This window comes from Camelina sativa, chromosome 14, assembly GCF_030686135.1.
Source record: "Camelina sativa cultivar CO46 ecotype springtype chromosome 14, ASM3068613v1".
Lineage (NCBI taxonomy): Eukaryota > Viridiplantae > Streptophyta > Magnoliopsida > Brassicales > Brassicaceae > Camelina > Camelina sativa.
In genome coordinates, this window is record NC_141893.1 from 24789017 (window position 1) to 24814705 (window position 25689).

The following is a 25689-nucleotide window of genomic DNA, read 5'->3' on the forward strand; positions in this document are numbered from 1 at the left end:
CGAAATTGTAGATTTCAAAATTTATTAACTAAAAATTTAAAATTTTGATGAACTACCATTGATTAATATTTATGAGACATATATTTTATAATTAAAAATATATTTATGACTAAATATTAATTGTTTTCTTAATTTATGTGAAATTCTTAAAACATCAATTTATTCTAATATAGAGGGAGTAATTCGAATAAGGTAAAAATATAACCAAATTAATTAATTTACTGCATTTTATATCGTCAAACTCGTGAGTTCATGTTTGGGCATTACACGATGTTTATATCAGTACGGATTACCCATAAAATTTGAACATGTAATTAAAACTTCCATAACATAACAATATTAACTTTGATATAATCCAATTACTCAAAATTATAATTTTAAATCTAAATATATTCATTAATTTAATATTTTTTATTCAAAGATTAATTTTATACTTAAATACCCAAAATACCAAAATATCCAAATATTATTTGTTACTAGATAAGGGCCCGCACAACATGCAAATATTAAAATTATTGAAAAGAATAAATTTTAAACCCTAAATAATTTTAAAAAAATATATATAAAAAATATTTCTTGAAGTAAATATATAAATCATTTTTATTAGCGAAAAATCATATTTGTATATACCTTCATACACTTATTTATATTTTTCTATTTTTAATATATTATAACAATTATTACAACAATCTAAAGATAAATTATACTACATCAAATCTTTTGCCAAATACTCATCATTACAAATATTATTATTGTCAAATTTCAAAAACGTTTCACAACTTATTACAAAATATTTTACATGAAAAAATTCATCAAAACAACATATAATTTAGTAACCACTTACAATTTTACTGTATGTTTCACAATTAAAATTATTCTCTGGAACCCTCAATTATTTTAATGTTAAAGTATGCTGTTTACCACCCCTATAAAATGTCTTTTAAACTAATTAAATAAATTTTATGTTGCTTGGCAAAATTTTATTATAATTACTAAAATTGTTTTGTGACATAATTTCTTTAACCATGATTTTTTTTATTACAAAGATATTTTGGATGAACAACTGGTGAAAATTATCTACTCGATTACAATGATTTTATGACCAACCCAATCAAAGTTGAGAAACTGAAAAAAATTAATATAAAATAATAAAAATAAAAATTTGAATATTATAATCATGATGGTATATAAGGCCTTAGATAATTCAGATATACAAAATAGAAACTTTATAAACAATCCAAACATGACATGTGTTATAATCACGTTAAGGATCGATGCCTTATTTACTCCTACGCCTGGGCATTTGGGTATCCGATTGGGTTCGGGTTCGGATTTTCGGATGTTCGAATGTACACATATAAAACCCGATCGGATATTTTATAGAATCAGGTCGGATTCGGGTCGGATGTTTTCGGATTCGGGTCGGATGTTTTCGGATTCGGGTGTTTTCGGATTTATCTGAAATCCGAACTTGTCGTCGGATATCTGATTTGTTTTGGGTATTTTTATCCGAAATTGATAAAAACACCCGATATTCACTGAAATTGATAAAAACACCCGATATTCACTGAAAATGGCAAACAAAAAAAGTCTTAGAGATTGTATCTTAATAATCAACATCAAACAGATAGACAAAAAAAAAACAAGATCTCTTTGAAGCTCATATTCAAACTCAACTTCTGCAAGAATCTGTGCATTTGTAAGCACCTTTTCTTCAAAATGAATATCTTGTTTTATCCATTGTTCAGTACACATCAAAACCTCCACCATGTAGTGTGTAAGACAGCTTCTATATGGTTCTATTATCCTTCCACTAGTGCTAAAAGCACTTTCACAAGCAACAGAAGACACCTACATAGCAAATAAATCTCTAGCCATCATAGATAAAATGGGATATCTTGCACTGTTGATTTTCTACCAAGAGAGAATATTGTACTCAATGCCCACAATCAATTCAGGATTCTCAACTTCTTCTCTCAAATAAGTTTCCAATTCATTAGTATCTCTAACTTCAATCTTTCTAAGCAATGTATCATACTTATGCTCCATTGGGTTATGACCATCAAATTCATCTTCCATTGAGTCTAATAACCCATCTGTTTGCCTCACTTAAGTAGCCTGAGATGATGATTGAGACTGACCAGATGCCTGAGATGTTGATTCAGCATATCTTTCACTATACTCCTTATACATCGCACGCATGACAATCAAAACTGCTTCATTTAACCCCTTAGCAGTTGTACTATATTCTCCATACAGCTCCGCAAAACACAAATTTGCAAACTCCATCTTCTTTCTCGGATCAAAAACACTAGCAATTACCAACATAATGTTAATGTTCTTAATGCCATCCCAATATTTTTCAAATTTCTTATACATCTTCTCGGCATTAACCTTCACATCATCATCGTTATTAAGACAAAGTAACTGAAGCTTCACTGCAATGTTTATTATCTCACTATAGCACTTATGTGCATTCAAAGTATTGGAGGCAATAACTACCAATGTAGCCTGACAGAAAACATTAAGAAACTTCACAAACCTTTCTATTTTACGCTAATCATTCATCAAAGGAGGTCCTATCCTTTTTCTCCATTCTCATACTCTAAGAAATAATCACTGTAAAGCTTATCTACGAACTCCATCCTATCAAAAGCTCCTTTGAACTTAATTGCTTTTGTCAACATCAAATATGTCGAATTCCATCTAGTGGTCACATTTAGAGGCAAACTACCCTTCGTGAATCTACCAGTTTCCACTCGCAGCTCAAATGCCTTTCTCCTATTTGGTCCTGATCTGACATAAGATATGGCAGTGCGGACTGAAGTAACACTAGTATCCATTTCAGCCATTCCATCCTTAACTATCAAGTTTATAATATGCCCAACACATCTCATATGCATGTAATCTCCATTCAACACTAGAGAATCTGTCCTAATTAGAGAGAAGGTAGACTGAAACTCACTAAGAGCATTGCTATTAGCAGTTGCATTATCCACAGTCACAGTAAACACCTTCTCTATCCCCCAGTCAGCAAGACATTGTAGAAGAGTATTGGCAATTGTCTTACCTTTGTGATCCAACACATACTTGAATCCGATGATTAACTTCTTCAATAGCCAATGTTTATCAATGTAGCGTGCTGTTATAACCATATAACTTGAACTTATTGATAGAAAAGAAAAAGAAGGAGCTCATATTAGAGAAGAGAACCTGATCGAGAATAAGAATGATCAGAATATAATGGGAAAAAACATACTTGTTACCGAGGATACCCAAATATCATTGGTGAGTGACACTCTTTGCTTACTCTCAATAAACCATTGTCTAAGTGTGGCCTTCCTCTTATGATACATTTTCACTATGTCTTTTGTTGATGTCCTTCTTCAGTGAGGCTTATACAAGTTTATCTAAACATATTATACAAGATAAATTTTGATTAGTAAAAACATATCTAATATAGAAGTTGCTAAGAGAATGCTAACCATGTTAAGAGAAGACTAACCTTGTTGCAAAAGAATCTTAATGCCATGGATTCTACAAACGACAATGGTAGCTCTCCTATCACCACCACTTGATTAAGTGCTTCTCAGAAAACATGCTCAGGCACTTTTGCACTCTGTAGGTTTCCTTCTTGATTAATAACTTGTTGTCCTTGTGTAGCATCTTGACCTTCTTTCCACGCCTTGAATGCCTTACATATATCTTTATGATTCCACAAGTTTTTTGTCCTTGACTTTGTAGCACATCCTAACCCCTTTCCACAATAGTTGCAGGTACATCTGTCACAGCTTCCAGGTACTCTTGTGAAGTGGCACCATACACCGGATCTTGGCGGAAGTATCCTTCGGCTCTTATTTTGCTCAGAAGCAGTTCCTCCACCACCCGATTGATTTCCATGACCAAAACTAATAATTATGACCTTATCTCATATATTCTGAAATCGTAAATTCTTAACTTATTTCTACCTGAATCAAAAGTTCTCATATATTTTTTTATATACCTGGATTTAAATGGTTTACGAACCAAATTCGATAGTAAATCACATAATTCAGGTTTAAAACCAAAATTAAAATGGTTTACCGTTCCAATTTCCCAAATTTCAGAATCGCTTCTCAATTACTCGATCAAATAGCTCTTGTTTCAGTACCGAAACCATTGACATTATCCATAAGAAAAAATTCTAGATTTTGACCAAATACATCAATCACCGACTAATCTTCGAAACTTATAACGCTACTAACTGTAGAATCACTTTTGGAACCTCCATTTAGCAGGCTTTATATACTTTGATTCCATTTCATTGCATCTGATAGATTCCATTGAAGAACCTGCACAAATAAAAAAAAACACAATAGATCTGGTAAAATTATATCAGGAAAAAACAAATCAAATATTAAAGCTTTTGATATAAACATGTAAATTTAATGTAGATAATGTTATTTTATTAATTATTTGTTCCTATTATGTTTCAAAACTAATAATTCTTTTGACATAACTAATGTTATTCTTTTTAATTTTGTTATTCACTATTTCTTGATTAATAATAATATACATGCTTAATGAATTATTTTTTTGTTTATACATGTCAAAATCTAATTGAGAGAAGACATATAATATAATTAGAATACAATAGAAAATATATTAGTTTTCTCAATTTTTCTTTTTGATTTAGGAAATTTTTTTTAGATATAATGTGTAAATTTTATGTAGATTTAATGTTATTATCTTAGTTAGTTGTTCTGAAAAATAATAATTTTTAATGTTATTATCTTAATTAGCTGTTTTGAAAATAATAATTTTCTTAACACATATCAACATCTCATCAATATATTTGACACGTCTCATGACCTTGTTAATGACTAACTTTGAAAATATTTAACAAAATTTAACAAAATTTTTTTCTAAAATTTAATCAATTCTTAAAGATTTTTTTTTTTGAGTTTTTATTTTTATCGATTATTTAAGTACCACAACATATAGTACTTGTGCACTTGCATGCATATAAAATTTAAGACTTTCATCTACCTGATTTATTTAGTGAACACTCAGCACACATTAATAAGTATATATATATATATATATATATATATATATTCAGTATCTCAATTAAACCATATCATTAGAGCATAATCATTTTTATTAAAGAGAAACAACAAGATAATTGAAAAACAAATTTAGAGATATTGTTTTGCAGCATACAAGATGCAGTAAATTCTTGTAATCATTGTTCCATTGAAATAAAACTATAATATTTTTAACTGAAATTGTTTATTTTGTTGTCAATATACTTTACATTCTCTGTTTTCTTTTTTATTCAATTTCAGATGAGTGTCGATCGTGAATAAATAAATTTGTAAAAGAGTTAAATTATCTTGCTGACAAGTGAGCAAATTGGATTGTAAAGAATCCCAACATAAATTCACCATGCATGAACATAAAATTACACAATTTTAAGATTTAAACCGAAGGAATCTTCAATTTTCTCCACCCTCAATAATATATTTTCCCTTTTGATATTTTAAAAGAGTAGGAGTTGTTATCTTTTCTCACAAACTAAACTTATGTAAAGTATATGTATTATCCGTGTTCCGTGATTAAAATCTGGAATGTGTTGAATAAATTAAAAGAGTGGGTATTAATTAATTTCGGTTTAATTAAATCCTTTTTTAATCAAATTAAACCAAAAACTCTATTTGTTATTAAGTGGATACCTCCTTGCTCTTGTTGTCGTGAACTGATAAAGGAAACAGAAGAGAATGAGCGCTCATTCACTTGTGAGATGGAGAGTAAACTTGGTTTTGATGTATAAAGCAAACAAAGAAGAATCGTTATAGTTTGGGAGAAAATGGGCAAATGTCACACTTCGCGACCCATCTAGCTACATCCTTTTTCATCCCGACCCAGTGATATTATCGTTTTAGGTCACGATACATCTTAATCGCTCTTGGATGAATGGATAACATGCTCGCATGAGCCTCCCTTAGAATCTCCTGCCTCAACTCCTCATCCTTGGGCACACAGATTTGACCATGCACAAGAATGAAACCATTGGTAGAGACCTGGTACTCCAATCAACATCTTCAGAGGCATTCACCAGCCCCACATCATTCTCTTGAGCCAACCGCATTCTACTCAGAAGGTATGCTCGATCAACCTCCTCCAAACCCAACAACTCTTGAGAAACAACACACAATCTCAATGCACTAATCTCTCCAACCAGAGTCTCCATATCCTGCTCCTGAGCCGAAATCGCCCGCTTCCAACTCAAAGTGTCTGCAACCAAATTAGCTTTACCAGGGTGATAAGCTATCTCTATATCATAGTCTGCCACCAGCTCCATCCACCGCCTCAGTCTCAAATTCAGCTTTCGCTGAGTGAGTATTTATTTCAGGCTCTGATCGTGCCATAAAAATATGATCTCCAAATCTTCAGGACAAAAACCACAGTAGTCATCTCCAAGTCATGAGTAGGATAGTTGTTCTCATGCTTCTGCAACTTCCGCAAAGCGTAGGCAATAACATTACATGTTGCATCTGTATAAACCAAATAAGGCTCACTTTGCTCTGGCAATGCAAACACTGGCGCAATAGTCAACATCTCCTTCAGGCTTGCAAAACCCTCCTCACACTCCCGTGACCAAACAAACGGAAAATCCTTCCCTATCAACTTAGCCATCGGGCATGCCTTACTTGCAAACCCCCTCACAAACCTCCTGTAATAACCCGCCAAACCAAAAAAACTCCTGATCTCCGTAGCATTTTGCGGTCTAGGCCAATCCCTGATGGCCTGAACCTTCTCTGGATCCATAGAGACTCCCTCCACCGAGACAATATGATCCAGAAATCCTATTTCCTTCTTCCAAAAACTACACTTGCTCAACTTAGCATACAGCTTCTGCTCTTGCAGCTTCTCTATAATTGCTCTCAGATGCACTGATGCTCCTTAGGACTCTTAAAATATACCAGGATGTCGTTGATGAGAATGATGATAGACACTTCTAGAAACTCCTGGAACACGTTGTTCATCAATCTCATAAATGTTGTTGGCGCGTTAGTCAAACCAAACGAGATCACCACGATCTCATAATGCCCATGCCTCGTCCTAAAAGCAGTCTTCCTCACAATTGCCTCGTCCTAAAAGCAGTCTTCCTCACAATTGCCTCATCCATCGGGATTGATGATACCCCGATGCTATATCGATCATGGAGACCAACGTAGCACCATTCAGCTGATCTAACAACTCATCGATCCTAGGAAGAGGGTACTTATTCTTCACAGTAACCCGATTCAGACTCCGGTAATTGATACACAAGCGAAAAATCTAGTCCTTCTTATTAACGAACAACAATGGCGTTCTCCATGGTGAAACGCTAGGACGGATGAATCCCTTGTTCAAAAGATCCTCTAGTTGCTTCTTCAGCTCTGCCATCTCTGCTGGAGTCAACCTATAAGGTACCTTGGATAACGACGTCGTCCCTGGTTCTAGTTCAATCGTAAAGGGATCAGACCAAGATGGTGGTAACCCATGCAACAACTGGAACACATCCTCAAACTTCTCAACAACTCAAGTACCGCCAACTGTAGACTGCCCTACTGACTCCAACATCGAGATTGTAACCAAATAAGCCTCAGGCCACTTCTCGATCATCTTCCCTACGTGCATGGTTGAGATTACGAGACTCCCTGAAGTCGGTCGTACTCCCTCAAAAACCAACTTCCCTTATGGACGCTCAAACTCCACTCTACCCCGATGACAATCCAGATGTACCCTGTGACGATGCAACCAATTCATCCCCAGGATAACATCATACAACTCCACAGGGCTGATAATCAAATCCACCAGCCTCAACCCTCCTGCAATCAGAATATCAACACCCCTCGCCCATCCAAAGACTCTCAGAAACTCACCTCCGACGAATCTAACAACTCCCCCTCACTCTCCGGGATCTCCTCTGATATTGGCGCTTTCGGCGCACACCAGAGTAATGAAGCAATGGGTTGATCCAGAATCAAACATGACGTAGGACCTAAACCTGCCAACCAATAAGGTCCCTAGATAAACCACATGTACTAAGAACCCTAACACTGTATCTGAACTATTAAAAATCACTAAGTCTTAGTCTCAGAAATTATACATGTGATCTCCCCGACACAGGTTCCTCCAATCTTCACGGTCGTGTACACTCGTGGCGCATGCTCGATCCGTTCAATCGGTTGTACTCCCGGCTGCACTCCATGCTACACCACTGCCACCGCCATCTGCTGCAACTTTGGACACTTGGGCTTGATGTGCCCAGGCTCCCTGCAATGATAGCACATACGAAAGACCGTCTGAGCTGCCATCGAAGTACTTCTCCGAAGACAGCTAGCCACCTTGTAATCCATGCTACTGCATTCGTAGCATCCCGCACCACTCGGCCACTGCGTAGCCTTCCATGTCCTCTTGTGTTCCTGCACAAGCTTGTCGCCATTGCCATAACCTCCATGATGCTGAGCCTTCCTCGGTTGGACCGCTGGACTAACCGTCACAACCTGTGCTCGGATATCCTCCTCAATCTCAGCTGTGGTCTCAACCAACGACGCCCTCGTAGCATAGCTCCACCCTCTGCAATGGACCCTCAAGTCATCACAAAGCGCCCTCATGAACCTCCTGACTTGCGCCTCCTAAGACTCCAACGCTTGACCTCCATAAATTAGCAGACGACTAAACTCCACTTTCAGGTCACGAACAGACCGAGTCCTCTAAGACAACTGCTGGAACTATTCCTCCATACAGTGTAGCGCCTCATGAGGGAAATACTTGCGGTTAAACTCCTCCACGAAATCAACCCAAGTCATCTCAATATGCGCCCTCCTGGCGGCCACAGACCTCCACCATAATTGGGCATCTTCTACCAGGTGGTGAACCCCTATGTCCACTCAATACTCCTGAGAACATCTGAGGGACTAGTAGTTACGTTCCAGCCTCGTCCTCCACGCGTTAGCCATAATAGGGTCGAAACCACCCAAGAAATGCGTCGTACTGATCATACATATTTCGCTCAGCATACTGACATACTGAAAATGAGCTCCCGCACCTGCAGCCATTGTCTACTGCACGTCTGACACCACAGGCGGCAACACTGAAGCCTGTGCCGGTACAACTCCCGGCAACCGCTCCAACAAGCCCGCTAGGTTAACATCTCCACCAGGGAATCGACCTACTGCGACCCCTGCACCCGAAAGTCCAGCACCACCGGCCAACCCGACACCAATACCGTCCACACCGGCTCCACTGGCGCCTACGGCGCCATCGGCACCACCACCTGCCACACTCACTGATCCCTCTTGGAATGCCTGTGAATCGCCGACGCCCTTCACCGTCACACTCTGGTCCACAATGTCACTAGCAACTGGGCCTCTGCCCCTACCACCACCACATCCACGTCCACGACCACATATGCGTCCACGACCTACAACAGTTCCACCTCTAACCATCTGCACTACTATGAATAGAAGGCTAAGCAAGCAATTATTAACAAATACCACAAAGAACACAACATACCGTGGAATCACATTGAAGGCTCAAAGAGGATGTTCTAGGACCCATGCCACATATCATAATCTAACGCACATAATCAACAAGGCATGCAAATCCAAACATCAACAACAGAAACACAGTGAACCCGTACCTAGAACTGTAAAGGCTATGATACTAAACTAAAACGACCGACCTATTTTTTTTTGTTTTTAATATAATAAATGACAAGTGATCTCATACTCACTAATATCCTAATACCAACCAAATCAAACAGCAGAAATAACCAACAATAAACCATCAATTAACCAACCACAATCCAATAACTCGATAACCAATATTATTCCAACATAAACCATAAATCATCCAGCAAGTCATTAAACAACATACCAGCAACCTAACAATATTTTAACGACTCTACTCTAGCAACCTTACAGAAGCTAGACAACATCCAATCAAACCACTAGAACATCCTCCTCTTCATTGCTTTGGTTACACGATCACACTTTTCCTTTACTTGCATCACAAACAACAGTTGAGACACATGAGTATTATCACAAATACTCAGTGAAGTAATCCTCTCATCTACTGAGCTATACACACAAGCAATTGAGAATTCAATAACCAACACAGAACAAACAACATAAACAAACCAGGAAAGCAAGTAACAGCCGCCTGTTGAGAGGTTGGTGTCGACCGACACACTCCTTGTGTCGTCGACACTGAAAGGGATAGTGTCGACCGACACACACCTTCTGTTGATCGACGCATGGTCGATATTTCTCGAAAACCCTAATTTGCATCGACCGACAGTCCACATGCGTCGATCGATCCTCGTTAGGTTTCTCGCATCGTCTTTGCATTTGTGTCAACCGACACACTCGTTGTGTCGATCGCCATAGATGTCGAGCATCGTTTTCTTGCGAACTCCGGCCTAGATCTCCGACTCCAAACGCCTCCAAATTATTTATTATTTATTTATTTCTTTATTATTTATTATTTATTTATTATTTATTTATTATTTATTTTTCTCTATTTATTTATTATTTATTTATTTATTTAATATTTATTTTTAATTTTTATTATTTATTATTTCTTATACTTTTTTATTATTTATTTGTTATTTATTATTTATTTATTATTTAAAAACAACTAAGTCGTTTCGGTTTAGACTAAGAAAATTAATTTTTTTATTTTGTGGTTTAGATTTGGGTTTGTTTGGCCTTTTTATTTGAAAGTTTTAGTTCGTTGGATTGTAATTTAAGGTTGTTGTTGTTTCGTGATATCTGTTTCTTTAAAGAAATATAGACAACAAAAAAATATCAAATTTTAGAATATTGCATTCAACAAAAAAAGTAATTACATTAATTAATCATACTTTGAGGTTTTTATTATTTAAAGAAAGATATAACATTTTTGTACATATGGTGGATTATTTCTCGGCCAAATTTTTTAAATTAGTATTGTTTTCACGTGTCTTTTTAAAATACTGTATTTCATTCGATGATGCATTATTTGACATAATATCACTTTCTAATACATGGAAAGAGCAAAAGTTTCTATAAAAAAATTAACCAAGTTTAGTTTCTAAATAACTAAACAAAATTGATGATGTATACCTATTATTTATATAAATATATATATATATCTTGGTCAAATTAGGAGCTTTTAGTTAAATAAAAAACTAGAGGACCTAAATGTAAAAGTATTGTAATAACATAAAAACAAAAAAGATAAAGAAAATAACATCAGTAGTGAAAAGAAGGACCTACTTAAGCAATATTTATTAGTAAATCTCATTTGTCCATAATGATAAAAAATCGCATATTATTTATGTAAACTTTATTTTCATTTTACATGCTTTGTGAAAAATAACTATTATTTATTTTACTAATTTTAACGTGCATTTGATTTCCAACAAAATAAAATACTTCTTCTGTTTCACAAAGAGTATCATTATAGAGTTTTATTTTTGTTTCACAAAAAATGTCATTTTATAGTTTCAATGTATCATTTTATATTTCTAATACATCTTTTACATTAGATTTTCTAATTCTATCCTTAATCTATAACTAAACTAACTCATTAGTCATTTATTAAATAAAGACATATATATATATTTAATAGTTTCTTAATTTGTATGAAAAGTGTCAAAATGACAATTTTCATCGACACTAGATAAATAACCAACTAAAACAAAAGAAGATTCATGATATATAGCAGTCTGATATAAAACTATTTTTTCGATATATTTAGGAATTCAGAGTTAAGCGTAAAAACAAAGAACCCAAATATAAAAGTAGTATAATTATATGGAAGAATATGTAAATATGAATAAATAGTACAAAGAGGAACATTCTTAGTAAACCAAACCTGTATTAAGTGTTTTAAGTATCAAAATCTATAAATGACATTTTTGGACATATGGTAATGATTCGTTTTATCCGCAAATTCCACTTGTTATTTATGAGAGCATAGTATTTTTGGCATAATATTACTTTATGACTTTATTTGTAAACGATGTACTTTTGTATTGACTGTTTTAGGCTAATCAATTAAAGCTATCGACAAAAAAATATCACTTTTTGACACGCGCCAAAACCAATAAATTACATTGTAATTAGTTTGACCAATTTTAGATTACTTACCAAAATTGATATAATGTATTTTTGTCAGTATGTATAAGTGGTTTTACTTAAAAAAAAACAAAACAGAGGACCTAAATGTAAAAATTATTTAATAACATAGAAAGATATATAAAAAATAAATAATATAAACAGAACCATAAAAAAAATAAAAAAAATAGTAAGTATCATTCATCAATACAATAATGATACATTATCTTACACAAATGTAATTTTTTCCTTTTTTTGAACAGTGGACGCGAAAAATAATGTCACATGTATTGATCTGACTAATTTTATCAAGCATTTAATTATCTACAAAATAGATCTACATAAAATTGATAATATACATGTATTTTATATTAAAAACCAAATAAATGATGATATGTACAAGAAATAATATTTTTCAACAAAACTAGGGGGTTTTGAGCTAAACAAAAAACATATGGATTCAAATGTATAAGTATGGTAATGTAATCTTGACTAATATGTAAATAAAAATGTGTATAAAGACCAACCGCCTTAGTAAAAAAATAACCCACCTTTTCGTTTCAGTGTCTTCTTCTTCCTTATAAATTTCTTTCATCGTCTTCTTCTTCCTCCTCCTCCTCCTCCTCCTCCTCTATGTTTCTCTCTCTCTAAACCCCACACCAAAATTGTGGCGGCTATATTCTCCACCCCCCCTGTGTTTTAATCTGTTTCATCTCTTTCTCAGATTCACTTTCTCGTCTCGTACAAATCAGGAATCAACAATGGTTGTTCCTCTGCTTCTTAACCCGTGTTTTTTCCCCCATAATTTTCTAATTCGATTTTAGAGGTTTTCTTTTTTTTTTTTTTTTTTTTTTTTTCGGAGAAATTGATCTCATGGATCGTTTTGATTTCAGGTGAGTTCGATAGTAAAAACGGAGAACGATGACGTGATGACTCCGCCATGGCTAACACCAATGCTTCGAGCTGACTACTTTGTGAATTGTTCGGTTCACGCAAGATGGAATAAGAGCGAATGTAATTTCTTTTGCTTGGACTGTTCAGGCAATGCCTTTTGCTCTTACTGTTTGGTTCATCACAGGGACCATCGTGTTGTCCAGGTTCTGTTTCACCATCATCATCATCATCTCTCTGAGGAATTTCGTCGAACACCTTTGTTTGATTCTAACCCAATGTTATGATATGTTTTGTTGTGGTTGCAGATTCGACGATCGTCGTATCATAATGTGGTGAGATTGAGAGACATATTGATGTCTCTTGTATTCAGAATTATGTTATCAACGGTGCTAAGATCCTCTTCTTAAATGAGAGACCTCAGTCTCGAGTTGGTACAAGCTTGGACAAAATATGTCAGATCTGTTTTCGTATTCTCATCGATTTGTGCGGCTTCTGTTCTTTGGCTTGCAAGGTAAATGTGAAAGTGAAAATGTTATGGTCTTAAAGGTTCCTTCTTGTTAAATGTTGAAATTGTTCAATTACATTAGCAAATGGTTTTTAAGGTTTCGTTTGGTGAATCATTTTTTTGTGTTCAGCTTGATGGTGTCAAGAATGGAGGTGACCCATACCTGACCTTCTCTTTGAGAGGAACGCTCGGTGACTCTTCGAAGATCCGCAATACCGGAGTTTGTAGCGGTTTGATCAATGGAATCTCAGTGGGAGTCGACAACCAACGCAGCGAAACCGCGGCTGTGGTATCTCCAGGAACACCTTCGATTGAGAGCAACCGAATGTACCCAAAAAAGAAAAGAAGAAAGGGCATACCTCACCGAGCACCTTTCTAAAAGGCTTTATTAAAGAGTTGAGGTATAATATGGGAATATGGTAAAACCCCTGAGAAAAAGAAAAAGAAAAATTTGTTGGTAAAGGGAATCTTCCCTATTATAAATAGTAGCAACCTTATTTTAAGAACAGCAAATAACAAAAATGTGATGTTTCATAGAAGTTGGGATATAAATATATGATTAAAGCAGCCTTTATTACTAATATTTTACAGCATTTTATCCTTCCTTATGATACTCTATGATTTGGAAAAATGAATTTGGGAAGGTCTAAATGTTACATCACATTTCAAAACATAGAGGAGATGTAACAATACGTATGTGTATATTTATAGGAGATTCCTTCATGTTCTTTTGAATGTTCCTTTTAGCTTTGAAAGTGAGAGAGTGAGTTGGCATTTATGTGTTTAATAAAAGAATGGAGAAAGTGTCGTGGTGTGGATTTGTTATACTTTGCCAGTTTGCCATCAACATGGTTTTGCCTTTTTGGGGTTTGGTGAGTGAGAGTATCTTAAGATTTTTGGGCCAAAGAGATATTTCCTTTTCGGCTTCAAATTACATTTGGAGAAGAGTAAATCCTGTTTTGCTTGTATTTCTCCTTTTTTTTTAAAAAAAAAAAAAACCATTTTATCACTCTATAGTTTTCTACTTCGTCTATGATTTGGTTCTAAAATCTCTCTCACACTTTTGTTTGCATATGTGATTTTGTAATTAGTTACTTGATTTCGTATTTTCCAGTGTTACTTTTTACTGGCATTATAATTACTGAAGTCTATTTTTTTTTCTTTGCTCTTTAATTGTTGTTCTTGGCTTGGTTTTCCATTTAGAACGGTTAGAGACATTACATGTGTCATTTTATGACAATTTAGAATCAGAGAAATTATTCATCATTCCATATGTCATTTTGGAACTTCTTTACCTTCTTTTTAAGTAATTTTATGGCAAGTGTTGAAAAAGCTTTGTAATTTTTAAATTATAAATTATAGAACTGAAAAGTTGAGAAAATCATTTATAGCAAATATATAATCACCAAAATTTATAATTTAATGAATGAATGAATGCAAAATAAATTTAATCTAGCAAATTGTTCAAAGATAGATAAGTTTTTTGCACATACATTAAAGTGCTGTCTGTTTGTCCATCCAGATGCACCTAAGAAATGGTTTTTGGTTTTAAGCATACCATCTATCTAGGTGAATTTGTGAAACTCATAAAAAGAACAAAAACAAGAACAAAAAATTCTCTCAAATAATTTTAATTTTCAACAGTGAACTCTTCCAAACATTGCAAATGTTTAAGTCTAACATACCATCATTTACAATCACAGCTAAAACAATGTTAGTTTTCTCTATATATAGTTTTCTATATTTAAAAAAAAAAATAAAAATATTGTAAATATCATTTTCTCTAGTTTTCTCTAGATTTCTATATTATCATGTTCCCTTCAAAATCGCCAAAAAATATCACGGAATTTTGTTCTTCGCCAAAATCGCAGAAAAAATGCTCCCATTAAAATAAAAAATTTGCCAAACTGTGTTTCTTCGCCAAACCGTAAAATCAAGTTTTTTTGCAAAAAAAATTGTACAATACCGTTTTGCAACCTTAACCAAGAATTACGTTTAATTTCAAGTTTCAACTAAGTTTTGAATTCAATATTTTGACAAAAAATGCAGTATACCATTTTTTCGCCCAAGCCAAAAAACGCATAATTGCATTTTCCCATCATAATTATAAAATCATAGAAAAAGGTTTTATATTCAAAACCTTAAACTGTAATTTTGGCGGGAAAATCATAGAATAATGGTTCTTGTCCAAAATAGAAAAATCACGGAATTTCATTTTCTTGTCAAACTGAAAAATGCAGAATTATTTTTTTTTATCCAAAAATCGCAAAATTGTTTTTTCCATGCTAAAAGTATGATGCACAATTTTGGCAGAAAATTACATTTTTTCGCCACAACCGAAAACTTGGAAAGTTATTTTGCCACTAAAATTGTGAAATCGGAAGATTGGATTTCCAACCAAAACTATTAAATCGAGGTATTGGGTTTCTGTCAAAACCGTAAAATCGAGGTATTGTGTTGTTCTGTCAAAACCGTAAAATCGGAGGATTGTGATTATTAATTAAATTTTTAAAAATAAAATTTATAGATATAAAACATAGCACTCTGAAAAAGTGCCATTGGATACTTTATGCATCTAGATGCAAATGCAAAAATTGAAACAAAATAAAAGACGAAGCTGCTTCCAGATGATCGATAGCTAAAATAAAAACGAACATCTAACTGCATAATCATGGTAGATGCATTATTTAAATGAACAAACAAATGGACCCAAGAAGGAAAGGTGAAGGATGATGGATATTGAAGTGAGATTATAAATGGGGACTGGAGTAAGGCATCCAATGGTTGAAGAATTGATTAAGTCGATTCGTGAGAAGAGGAATATTATGTATTTAAAGATGTTAACAGAAAGGTTTGATCGCCTTGGGGCTAAGTGTTAGCTTGGTTATATTTATTATAAAGCACCCGGTAGTATTTGATGTAGCTAGAGGACCCCCCATCTTGCACTTTTTGCTTCGATGTTATGGAATCATTTGAGGTGTTCACTACACAGAAAATATTTTGATTTATGTGTTTTTTATAATAAATTTTAAATAGTGTTGAGTAGTATATTTGGTTTACTTACATGATAAATGTTAAAACATATTTAGATAAATATGTTGTTTAGACATCGTTAATCCTTTACACGGTAACATATATAAAATGATCATTTTGAAGTTTTTAAACGATAGCGGTATGCTTAAAGGTATTAAATCCAAATATCATATTTTAATTTAGTTTAGTTTAGACGATTGCACGTATATAACCTACGCATAACTATTTTAAAATGACAAAGACATCTCGTCCCATCCCGTCCTGTCCCGTTTCGTCCCGTCCTGTTTCATCTCGTCCCTACCTGTAAATTTTTTTATGTCCCATAACTGTTATCTTTTAAATAATTAACAATTAGAAAATTTTTATCGTCCACAATTTTTGGGTAAGAACATAACTGAAATTTGTGAATTTGTGCTTTTCTCACATTTTTTCCATATAATTTGTTTTCTTTTGCAATAGAAGATTTGTTCATAGTAAATAAATTAAAAAACTACTTATTAATATTTAATTTTGCATAAATATATAGTAATACAATATAGTAAACCAATTGTAATTATTGAATTTTAGAGTTTTAAATACTTATTTTAGGGTAATTACTATTTAGAAATACAAATATAAATTGAAATTTCATTGCTTTTTTTTTGTATTTTAAAAATGATTTTTTATAATTTATCTTAAACAACAAATGTAATCCATGAAATAGTTTATTTTCATAAATATATATTATTTTATTTATTATTACAAAATATATTAGTTACATAAGATCTTTTTAAAGATATTTCTTGCATATCTTGTGTTTTAAAGAGTATTTACAAATAAGTTGATTTTAGATATATTTTATAAATCTCTATTAAAATAAATATGAATTGATTTTTATTAATTTCACATATCTTATATATTAATTAACTTTATAGTATTAAGGCTATAATGAATACTTTACTATTTTAAAATACCTTTTTAAAGTAAAGTAATTTAATTTTTATTTTAAATTGTTTTTTAAAATTAAACTGTATTTATTTATTTGTTCCTAAAACTGTGAGAAAAAGTATGCACAAATATTAACTGTAATTTTTTTTATTTTTTTCCCTAAAATATTTATAAAGTATCAAAAATTTTGATTTGATTTATTATGTATTTAAATGTTTTCCTTATTTAATTATGATGTATATGTTTTCCTTAATTAAATATTCTAACCGATTAAGATTTAGGCAAGATTATTGTTGATTTAACACATAATAAATATATTGTTAGAGAAAATCGGTTCATTAACTGGGTATTAAATAACCCGCGGGTATCTGACTTAATTTGAAAGGTTAGAGAATTATATACTGATATAAGGGGGATGTATTGAATTTGACATTTTAGAAGATTTTGGAGTATTCTTAAAATTATATGTTATTGAATCAATGGTGATTTTTACTGATGTATCTATAAGGGGGATGTATTGAATTTGACATTTTAGAAGATTTTGGAGTATTCTTAAAATTATATGTTATTGAATCAATGGTGATTTTTAAAAATCATGAAATCTTGTGTTATTGAATTTGAAATTTATATAAATCATTTAAAATCATTCACAATCTCTTGTTATTCAGTTAATAATTTATAAATCTCACTTCAAATATATTATTATTCAAATTATCACAAATCTATTGTGATTCTAAGAGACTTTTCTAATATTTTTAGTTAAAAAATATGACTTACAAAATCACAGTTTTAAAGGTGAAATTTTGAAGGATTTTTAATAAAAAGCTTCAATCCAAACCAATTAAAAATACACCCCCTTAAAAGAACCTCCGGTCCTCCATCCATTGACGACAACGAAAAAAAAAACCTTCTCAGCAACTGTCTTCTCCTATTCTCTCTCTCTCTTTCTCTCTTAACTCTCATCAAATACATACTTCAGAACAAAAGGTGTGTATTTGTTAATAAAATGAGTGTTCTTCCGAAATCTGTCTAACTATAGTTAGCCGAATTCTTACGTATCTTCTCCATCCATAAGGCAATGATTCAGAAGCAACAACATCCAGAAACAGAGAGAAGTAATTAACCTTTCATCCCTTGGGAAAGGCACAAAGGCGCCAGAAAAAACAAAAGAAAACAAGTCAACCAAAAACCATGAATGATAGATCCATTTGCAATCACCTATCATGACTGGAACAAAATAACACTTGTCACATTGCAAAGAGGGGAAGTCCAGACGTGAAGAAAAGAAAAAAAAAAAAGACCCTTTGAATGACACCAATCGAAGTCGGTGTTGCAGAAGAACACCAGGAAAAAAAAAAAAAAAAAAAAAAACTATGCAAGTCGTATAGATCAATTTTCTTCACATGGTCTTTCATCTGGAAACTTCGAGAACTAAACACATTGAAATCCAAGTTGCTATCCTAAAATTACTTAAAATTTAATAACTAAATCTCCCCAAATTCCAAGTCATTTTATAATCAAATCATTTAAAATCTCTAACAAATAACCAAATCTCCTAAAATTTTACTCAAATCTCTCAAAATTTTAAAATATTAAAATCCCATCAAATCTCCTAAAACATCAGGTTCAATATACACCCCTTAATTACTCATTACTAATCATTTTATTAAAAAACTAACAAAACAAAGTCATTGTCCAAAAGTTAGGTCCATGAATACTACTGCTTTAATTATATAGATAGTATATATACATATAACATAATTACATATATAATAAATTTGCCAAAAATGCACATATATAATAGATATTTTTTTTTTCGTTTCCTGTATACACTAATTTTTAATTATCATCAAACGTAGAATTGGTTCTGGACTACTAGCTATATTATAAATAAGCGGAGTGGATCATCCTCTTTTATCCTTGTAGACAAGAAGAAACTAGTTTACTTTTATAAGATTTGTAGGATTGGGTTTGATTAGGTATGAGACATGTTGTTATCATATTCTTGTCTAATCATTTGATTCTAATATAATTTTAAAAGAATTAAGAAACTAAATAGTTTTTGCTAGATTTGGTATATATGTGGTTCTGTTAGATTCTTTTTCACCTTGTGGTGGCTTCGTTCGGATACCAAACCCAATCACTGTCCTTTTCATCTTCCCATCTTTCTTAGTTCATCCTTTTATTACCAGTCACCATCTTCATTGTTATTATCATCTCATATTCAAGAAGATTACAATTCATCATGCCGTCCAAGAATTATCATTATTCATCTTCTTCTTTTTCTTCTTCTTCATCTTCTTCTCAGCAAAGTACTCCAAGGTACTTTCCTTTCCCGAGGTTAACCAAGTCGATTGTTTTTGAGATTTAATCTTGTCTAATTAACTATGGGTTTAATTTTCTTTTATTCATCTTGTAGAGCATTATTTCAAAATGGACCGTCTCAAGCCATTTCTGTAAATTCTTATTCACTAATATTCATCTACTATTGATTTCTTGATGAATAAGTTAGTTTTTTTTTTTTTTTTTTTTTTTTGCAATTTTTGGGTTCTATTTACAGAAATCTCCTCTCTGGGATGTTGAGAAGGTGAAGTGCAGCCTTGGTTCCTCAATGCCTAAGGTCAATTTCACATTTCATGCTTTCATGCAAAAAAAAACTACTTATTGGCTTATTGCATACTATTTTTTTTGGTTGGAAATATACATGTGACCTTACCTATTTATGGTTTATGGACTTTCCAGTCTGACAAAGAACTGAAGGGGGAGATCGAGGAGCTCGAGACAGAGATCTTAAAGTTAGAGCGGTATCTTCTCTCGCTCTACAGATCATCTTTCGGAGATTATTTGCCTGCATTATCGTCACCAGATAATTTTTCACTCCCTCCATTAAAGACCAAACTTCACAATGACCGTGCCTGTTCTGTCTCTGATAAGTCTGTCTCATCCAGCTTCAAACGCTTGACCGGAACAGTGAGTGATCTTGCTTTGCTGATGCTTAATTATATTGATGCAACTACAATTTCTTTAACATTAGTTTGTGACTGTGAAACATTTTCAGGACAAGATAAAAAGATCCGACTCTGGTAACCCGAGTTTGGCTGATCTTCTTGGTCTAAGCACTCTTAGTCCCAATAAACTCTCTGAAGAGATTATAAGGATTATTAGTGTGATATACTTCAAACTATCAGACAATGGACATAACAGATTTGACAAGAACTCAAAGTGTGGACAGGAACTTGGAGTTGTTGTCCATAAGCTTTACGTAGACAATGACAATTTAAAGTCTATAGAGAGCATGCTTCAGAATTTCAGGTGAGATCGCATGGTAAAACAAAAAGTGTAAATATTCTTGAATTACATAAATTTTAAAGTGACTTACTCTTTTTAAAACTGACAAAATGCAGATCGTTGGTGCAAAAGCTTGAGAAAGTTGATCTGGCAAGGATGGATAGGGAAGAGAAGCTTGCTTTTTGGATCAACATTCATAATGCTTTGGTGATGCAAGTAAGAAAATTAGCAAACTCGAGTTTCCAGACATATATTTAAACGTATTTTTGCTATCATATATGATCTTTAAAGTTGTGTAATCATCTTACAGGCATATATAGTATATGGACTTGGTGAAGATGCTACAATCACAATGGTCTTGAAGGTTTGAGATATTGATCATTTCTTCAGTCAACTGGTCTTGTTAGATCGTTGATCATATGAGAAATCAAACAACTATGTGTTTAACCTGTCCACAGGCAGCATTTAACATAGGTGGGGAGTGGGTAAATGTATATGATATCCAGAGTTCGATAATGGGCATTCGTCCATGCCATCCACCATCAGTAAGTTAATTTATGACTTTAGTTGTGTTGTATACATTTATGTTAGTTTTTCTCAAATAAAACCATAGTGATTAGTAATTCTCATTTGGAAAAGTAAAAGAAAATTTTGTCAAATGGCCCAACATGAAAGAAAATTTGAGAAAGAATCCATATCTTCTAAAATCTTGTACTTTTTTAAATTGTCAATGCATAAAATATGTTTTTTTGTTTTGCCTTGTTAGCGTTTATGGACGCTGTTTTCACCGTCTAAGAGTTCGAAGACAAGTAACGGTGAACACACTTACGCGTTAGACTATGCCGAACCACTTCTTCATTTTGCCCTCTCTTCCGGAGAGTCAACCGATCCAATGGTACTAAACCGACTCAACTCCTGTCCCCTTTAGGTCTCCTCACAAAACGAGTTAACCATTTCTAAACAATGTATTTGTTTATTAGGTCCGAGTTTATATAGCAGAAGGAATCTTTCAAGAACTTAGGCAAGCAAGAGACGAATTCATCCAAACAAGTATTGGTTTTGAGAAAGAGGCAAGGATTCTATTGCCAAAGATCGTATACAACTACGCAAAGGATACTTCTCTCGACATGGCGGAACTCTACAATACAATATCAGAGTGCCTAACAGAGAAACAAAGAACAATGATGAGACGAATTGTGAAGAAAAAGCAAGATAGAAGTATTCGTTGGATTAGCCATGACTCCAACTTCCGTTATATCATCCATTCGGAACTCGTCAGAGGGAGTCTTTGAATTTGACAACGATATGGTTTGTATGTATCTAGTATTCCGTTTGGTGCCAAGATTTTGCTAAATGACAGAGCTTGAAATTGTATGTATTGTGTATCAAATACAATGTGTGGTCTTGCCTAAAAGATTTAAGTTGCAGTCTCCAATCCGAAACAAGACATCAATTAAACATACCCAAAAGCAAAGAGAAGAAGTCGTACAAATAGTCATTTGTTAGGCATTATACGTATACTTTATGTGTATATATATTTATAATATAGAGCATATCAACTAAACACCACACAGACAGAACCAAGCTTAATTTGTTCTGGCAAGAGGAAAGCAAAAACCAAACTCTACAGATTAGTTAAATAAACGAAGGAAGAGTAAAAAGGGTTTCTTCTAGTCATGCCATGCAAAATCTCCTTTGCTTCGTCCACTTCTTCTATAATCGATTTCTGCATCCGAACTGCACAGACCCATCTTGTACTTTTTGCTTGTCTTTGCTTGACCTCCATTTCCCGGCGTGCTTGATACCGATATGTGCCCAAGTTGCCGCTGCATATGATCTGCTTTCATATAACAAAGAAGATCTCAATACACATACTTCTCATTTGAGGTAAATTGTAAAACTCAGATCATGTGACATATTACCATTGTAAAACTCGAGCGGCTCTTGTAAGCTGCTTCTATTATCTTCACTTTTTTGCAGGTCCAAGTTAGCCTCTGAGCCATACAAATTAATCCCTTCACCTTCTGATGCAGCCTTTATATTACAGTTTGGTGAAGTTGCATCCAAGGTACTACGTGGTCTCATGGTGAAAGAGTCATCGTTCAGATGTGTGATCTCCACATATTGGCTTGTCGTGATGACTTCATCTGCACTGAAACCAAAGGAAGCTCTGTATGCTTCCAGTTCTTCCATATCTTGCTTGGAAATGCGTTGGCCATTTCCACTAGTTGGATAAACATCCGAGTCCTTGGAAACACTTAGTCTTCCACCAGTTTGAGAAAAGGGAGCATCGTGGTCAAGATAGTACCGAGCAAATGTGTCAGGACAGAAGAAATTAAAACCTTCAGATGCCTTTGGAGTATTGTTAGTCTCAGGTGTCTGTGCATAACTAGAGTCACTCCTTGAACATTTGTCTGTTCTTGGAGAAGCCAAAGGATCCCATTGCGGTAAGAACTCACGCTCGGGAAAAGATGAGCATCGACCATCGCCCAAGGTCCTTGAGATTGGTGACCTAAGACCGCTTGCAGGAATGCCAGGATACAGCGCGTACGTTGCATGAAGATCGTTTGCAGAAACGTAATCACCTTTCTCTGTCTTCTTGAGATCAGCAGTAGAAGTCAAGAACCGAGCATAAGGTACTTCAGGTGAAGAAGGAGTGGTGAGATGTGCTAACTCAGGAGGAGGAGTCAGAGGAGCAGTAGATGGCTCCGTGGTATAGGTTGAGAAAACCGGTGGTGAAACCAATTGGGTCTCATGAGCATAAGGCCCTGTTGCAAACATTGCGGATGAAGGACCACCAGGAGAGTTAGCAGATAACGAAAGCTGGCAATTTGGCGACTGCATTGTCGAAGGAGCAGCAGAATGTGAGAAAGAAGCTGGAGAGGAAGGTGGAGCAAGCATTGATGTAGCTTGGTTACTCAATCCCGTTGCCTGAGGTTGATTTGATTGATGATGACGACCAGTTGCAACATTCCCTTCAGGTATTCGAGAAGCTGGCACAATACGCCTCTCTCCTTTTTTCGTACCAAAACAAGACAACACTTTAAAACACCCAACCCACCGCTTTCTCTGTCAATTACAGTTAAAAAAACATAACTCATTACACACACACAACAAGCTTAAGAACAGAAGCATTTAAACAATATTTATGTCAAACCTTTTCCTTGTTTTCTTTGTTTTACCAAATACGTATATCAAAAACCAAGACTCTGAAGCAATGGGTTGGTACTAGTTTCCATTACAAGACTATAAAAAGACTTGACTTTGTCAAGAAAGGGTCCAAAAAATAATAATAGGTCTACATCAAAGATCGGTCCACACACCAACTACGAGTAAGAATGATTAAGCTAAATAGATCCTGAAACTAAAAACCCTAAATCAAAAGTATCCATTTTTAGCTACCAACTAAACTGAACTAACCGATGAAAGCGATAGCTTCATGATCTAAAATTACAGTTTGAAGCTTTTAAAGGAAGAGGGCATAACAGACCCGTACCCGTTCTCGAAGAGGAAGCCTATTCGCCATTACCATCGAACCTCTCGATCTCTGTTTCTTCTTCGAACAGATCCAGATTCTTCACTAATCTCTCTTTTGCTTAGTTCATTTAGTTGAGACACATTTTAAGTGAGAATTTAGGGTTCAGGAGCGGTGAGAGAGTGGGGGATGAATAGATTCAGCCGCAATTTAGGGTTTGTTTATCTCTCTCTCTCTGAGCAGATGCATCTAGAAGAAGACGAAGAAGAAGCAGAGGCTGACACCATGTAGATTTTGCTGCTGTGAGGCAAGACAAAAGCAACATTTTTGTAAAGCAAAAGCCATTGTTACTAAATTGTAAGTACTATTTTAAAATAAACTCATTTACAGTTTATTTATTTATTTTAAAAAGATAATTATTTCTTTTAACAGCATAAATATTACAAAACTAAAATAAAGTGAATAATAATTGCATAAAATATAAGAAAATGTAATGAAATACTATAATTGTTTTTTAATGTATAAACAGACCACAAATCTGAAACTATGAAACGTAATAACCTATATCACCACGAATTATCCCAATTATGAAACGAGAATAGCTAACCGGAAATGTTGAAGATTTGATTACCAAAATATTTTAAAATTTATGTCATTTTGAAATTTCGTGTGATATAGTTTAGTAGATAATTTGATTATATTATTATATTATGTTTTGTAGTCATGAATGTATAAACTAACAAGTTGATCGACACCGATTACCCAAACACGTTCTGTTCGCAGCCGATCATCGAATCTCCAATTCTAATTGTCTTCAATCCGTCCCAAACTTTCCCAAAATCTTCAGGAACCTACAGAAACCATAACACAACCAACTCAAACAAGAAAAATACTACAAACAACATAGAACCAGAAGAACAAAAGAGATCTTAGGCTTAGATCATCCAAAGTCAACCACTCACCTCTTTTGTAGAAAGATTTGGTTCAAAAATAATGGAATCAACACTTTAAGAAGCTTCTCCTTTGTTCCCAACAACAACACTCACTTTCACAGCAACAGATCTCACCAAAAACTACCAAGAACAAGCCAAAAACTTCTCAACTCACAAACTCTCACTTTTCTCTCTTTTTCTTCTGTAAACGGAGACAAAAAGCTTATTCCCGAAACCCTGAGTCGACCTCCCCTTTAAATATGTCGGTTCGGGATTCGATTGAACCAAACCAACCGCGAAATCGACAATTCAAATCAATCTGGCCGAGCCAGAAAAGCTGGTGTTGATCGACACCAGGAGTATGTCGATTGACACCCATCCCCAAATCTCCCTATTTTGTTCGCGGATGTTACAATTCTCCCCCACCAACAAGAAGGATTCGTCCTCGAATCCCGCAATACCGTCCATCCACCAAGGACCTCCGTGCCACCGTCAACACGG

At 34.0% G+C, this 25689-nt stretch overlaps 3 protein-coding genes, 1 long non-coding RNA gene and 1 pseudogene across 7 annotated transcripts; 2 read left to right on the top strand and 3 right to left on the bottom strand.

The window, feature by feature from the left end:
* Positions 1-2109: 2109 nt before the first annotated feature.
* Positions 2110-6678, bottom strand: LOC104743840 (zinc finger BED domain-containing protein RICESLEEPER 2-like). The gene is made up of 4 exons (XM_087486199.1): positions 6445-6678; positions 6063-6373; positions 2637-3165; positions 2110-2511 (listed from the first exon to the last, which is right to left on the bottom strand). Exons 1-4 carry the CDS (start codon positions 6676-6678, stop codon positions 2110-2112), a joined length of 1476 nt encoding a protein of 491 aa, XP_087342325.1.
* A 6045-nt stretch (positions 6679-12723) lies between these two features.
* LOC104742117 (protein RGF1 INDUCIBLE TRANSCRIPTION FACTOR 1-like) lies at positions 12724-14114 on the top strand (annotated as a pseudogene). Its single transcript, XR_015580493.1, has 4 exons — positions 12724-12898; positions 13028-13231; positions 13334-13539; positions 13664-14114. The product of XR_015580493.1 is annotated as a protein RGF1 INDUCIBLE TRANSCRIPTION FACTOR 1-like (transcript).
* A 2404-nt stretch (positions 14115-16518) lies between these two features.
* LOC147928565 (uncharacterized) lies at positions 16519-17111 on the bottom strand. Of its 2 annotated transcripts, none has more exons than XR_015581007.1 (2): positions 16991-17111; positions 16519-16867 (listed from the first exon to the last, which is right to left on the bottom strand). It is a non-coding gene; the product is annotated as an uncharacterized LOC147928565 (long non-coding RNA). The 2 variants fall into 2 exon arrangements; XR_015581006.1 differs by having other exon boundaries at positions 16962-17091.
* Positions 17112-18379: 1268 nt separating this feature from the next.
* LOC104742118 (uncharacterized) lies at positions 18380-22195 on the top strand. Its single transcript, XM_010463087.3, has 10 exons — positions 18380-19815; positions 19913-19949; positions 20054-20113; positions 20236-20463; positions 20552-20805; positions 20898-20997; positions 21092-21145; positions 21240-21326; positions 21548-21676; positions 21762-22195. The coding sequence occupies exons 1-10, from the start codon at positions 19739-19741 to the stop codon at positions 22071-22073; spliced, it is 1338 nt and encodes a 445-aa protein (XP_010461389.1). The 5' UTR covers positions 18380-19738; the 3' UTR covers positions 22074-22195.
* A 21-nt stretch (positions 22196-22216) lies between these two features.
* On the bottom strand, positions 22217-24623 carry LOC104742119 (uncharacterized protein At1g76660-like). Of its 2 annotated transcripts, none has more exons than XM_010463089.3 (3): positions 24278-24623; positions 22704-23850; positions 22217-22618 (listed from the first exon to the last, which is right to left on the bottom strand). In XM_010463089.3, the coding sequence occupies exons 1-3, from the start codon at positions 24311-24313 to the stop codon at positions 22452-22454; spliced, it is 1350 nt and encodes a 449-aa protein (XP_010461391.2). In that variant the 5' UTR covers positions 24314-24623; the 3' UTR covers positions 22217-22451. The 2 variants fall into 2 exon arrangements, with proteins under 2 accessions (XP_010461391.2, XP_010461390.2); XM_010463088.3 differs by having other exon boundaries at positions 24272-24599.
* Positions 24624-25689: the final 1066 nt, after the last annotated feature.